At 43.4% G+C, this 3,119-nt stretch overlaps 1 protein-coding gene across 1 annotated transcript in view; it reads left to right on the forward strand.

Annotated features, from left to right (window-relative positions):
• The first annotated feature begins 1,932 nt into the window (after nt 1–1,932).
• LOC109465197 overlaps nt 1,933–3,119 on the forward strand; it is a 4,152-nt gene continuing 2,965 nt past the window's right edge. The window contains exons 1-3 of the mRNA XM_019762344.1: nt 1,933–2,457; nt 2,572–2,687; nt 2,849–2,907. Of these exons, the coding sequence (XP_019617903.1) occupies nt 2,148–2,457; nt 2,572–2,687; nt 2,849–2,907 (485 nt within the window). The 5' untranslated portion in view covers nt 1,933–2,147. The remainder of the gene's footprint in view (nt 2,458–2,571; nt 2,688–2,848; nt 2,908–3,119) is intronic.

Raw genomic sequence — 3,119 nt, forward strand, 5'->3', positions numbered from 1 at the left:
AGCATATCTCCAGTTTCACCCTCCGAAGTCGAATCAGCTACAGTAACTTTCCTAGAGTCAGACGGATCCGGAGATTCGACAATTCCAGGATTCAGTGCATCCACCCTTACACCCGGCCCGACCTCTTTTAGCACACTTACGGATACATTTTTCCTAACAGATATCAACCCCTCTGTGACTGTATCAGAATCTGTGGCCGTTTCGACCCTTCTTCTGACATCTATAGCCTTTACAGTCCCTCTTACTCCCACAGCTACAGAACCTTTACTCTCCACATTTTTAAGTTCAATTCCTGGACCATCTCCTATGGAAGAAACTCCCACTTTCACATCTGAACCCGATAGTACAGTTGCCCTGACTCTTGTGTCTACGATCCAATCTCTCCCACAAACCCCCTCCTTCAGTCTTGCTCCTTCCACAACAGAAGATTTTTTTTCTGTATCTGTAGATACCACCCTGGACATCTTAGAGCCTTCTCCCTCATTCCTACTTCCTTCTTTCGAAACTTTAATCTCAGAGACAGAAGCAGAAACCACTACTTATTTCTTAACACCAATTTCTGAGAACCTTACTTCTGAAACAATAACAGTCACAATGTTACCTAGCTTACTCCCATTGTTCCTCGTCTCTCTTCAAAGTACTCCATTGTTCACAGATACCGTTACAACTATAGAATTCCCCCCTTACAGTCTCACGGCATCCGAGGGCTTGGAAGAAATGCTTCTCACTTCAACAGACCCTTTCACTTCCCTTGTGGAGACTTCTACCCTGGAACCTAGTTTCCTGGTATCCACATCGCTCATGCAGCCGTCTCTCAGTCCAATAATGATAACATCTTTTCTAGAAGATAACTTTATAACACTCACGTCTACAATAACAACCCCAAGTCTCACAACTGCTATCCCTGACACTTTTGACTTCACTGTGTCTACTTTACTTGATACGAGTTTTCCCCTTGTTTCATCCACCCCAATAGCCAGTACTCACGATCTTATATCTTTTACCATGGATATTTCTGAACTGTCAAACTCGACAGTCGCCCTTCCCTCTCTGCCTCCAACGTCTATCCTAGAATTCTCCAGTTTCACTGTAGAGGTTTCTAACCTAGAGAGTGACTTTGTCTCTCCCATGGGCACATTCAGTAGTACCGCTGCGTTGTCTACAGTGGTCTCAGTCTCTACACCGGTGGAAAGTTTTGTTGTCACGTCTTACGAATTTTTGCCATCTACTACAATCATACAAGAAACCTTCGCTTCTCTTTCACCGTCGTTTGTAACAGTCGATGTTACCACAGTTCTTTCCTTATCACAAGACCTATCTTCTGTAGTTACTCCTGGGCTGGAGGTATTTACGCTAGAAACAACTTCTATACCTGTGTCTGCAGTAACATCAGAAACGGTATCTTCTACAGACGACGTTACAGGCAGTCTTTATCCACTTTCACACAAAGTATAGATGACATGTCCCTTGCGACTACTCTCTCTGTGACGTCGGTAATAGAAGAAGAGAGAGTCACCACAATGTCTGCTTTGGGGCTCTCTTCTACTCAAGTGATGACTACTTCTATTGAGGCACTCCCCACAGTTACCACACTTCCCTTTTTGTCACCAGCTTCGGCCATCTCGTCTGAGTTTATAACTCCCACATTCGTTCCTACCGACATTGACTCTTCAATCCTATCTGTTTCAGATATTGCTTTATCGTCGTCAACTGTTTTCTCGGTGTCGGTAACGGACAGTGACACATCTATCTTAGAGGCTATTTCTTCTATAGCTCCAACAGTAAGTACTACTTTAGAAGTTTCCGCTTCTCCATCTATTTCCTTCCAAGAGACTTCTAGTGACACACCCAGTACAACAACCCCCCTTACGACTGACCCTGGTACAACATCCTTCAGTTCTGCTATTGTTTCCACTGCTATGGAACCAACAACAGAAGTTACATCCGCGTTGACTAACGTTACAACCGAAGCAACAACAACTAGTAACGTTACGACTGTTGTAACTACAAGGGCACCAACGCAGGCACCAACCAACACTACAAGTGAAAGCGCGTCTACAACGTTGACCACAACAGTTACGTTTGAAACCGTTTTCTCTACAGAAGAAGTGACGACAAAATTAGCAAACATTACAACAACAGCGGCAATGGCCGTGACGTCAACGGCAAATGCAACATCAGTGGCAAATACAACGACAACACTGACAACACAAAAATCAACCTCAGAGGCCCCTACAACATCAAACGCATCGACGACTGCAAGTTCAACATCAAAGGCACCTACAACAGTCCAAGCGACAACACTAACACCCACGGTAGCAGTAACAACAACAGCAGCGGTGGTGAACAGAACAGAAAATGTTACAACACAGGCGGTCACCAACGGGACAACACGAGCGCCGACCACTACACCAACAGTCGTCACAACTGCAATTCCTACAACACCCGCTAGGCCAGGTACAGCTTTCTTGCTATCAATTCTTGCCTCTGGAAAAGTACGTGTATGTTGAATAGATAGACTCTTGTCATTCTGATCAAAAGTTTCCCTTTTTAACTTTCATGTCGTTACAGAGGGACCAAGGAAGGTCGTCCCTGCAGGACTCACGATGCAACTGGATTTCAACTCAAATTACAATGACAGGAACTCTGTTGAATTCACTACCCTCGCCATTCAAGTGGTGGAATCGGTAAGTTGTGTGTATTTTTTAGGCATACTTATAATTGTATTGTAGCAGAGCTAGGTACTCCAAGTGGAGTGACTATATATGTTGAATATGTCATGAAGAACAATGAATAACAGCATTTGTATGCTTCTTAACTTCATAGATATCTTTTTGGTTCACAACAGCTTACAGCAGTCTATGTAGGAATCCCAGGATTCATTGAGGTTGTAATCATCAAATTCGTGTAAGTACTGTACACCTCTTTTTACCCTATCGGTATCGCTGTCTACTGATACCTCTTTGTGTCATTTCTCTTTTAGAGATCTTTCTTAATATCACGTACCTTAATGCTGATGAATGCATAACAACAATCATAAAAATCCACTCATCAGTACTTGAGTTATTACCTGTTTCAAAGTCTCTGCCAAAAAACACTGCGGGTTACAAAAACAGAGG

The sequence above is a fragment of the Branchiostoma belcheri genome, unplaced genomic scaffold (assembly GCF_001625305.1).
Source record: "Branchiostoma belcheri isolate BF01 breed outbred unplaced genomic scaffold, Haploidv18h27 scaffold15, whole genome shotgun sequence".
NCBI classification, from domain to species: Eukaryota; Metazoa; Chordata; class Leptocardii; order Amphioxiformes; family Branchiostomatidae; genus Branchiostoma; species Branchiostoma belcheri.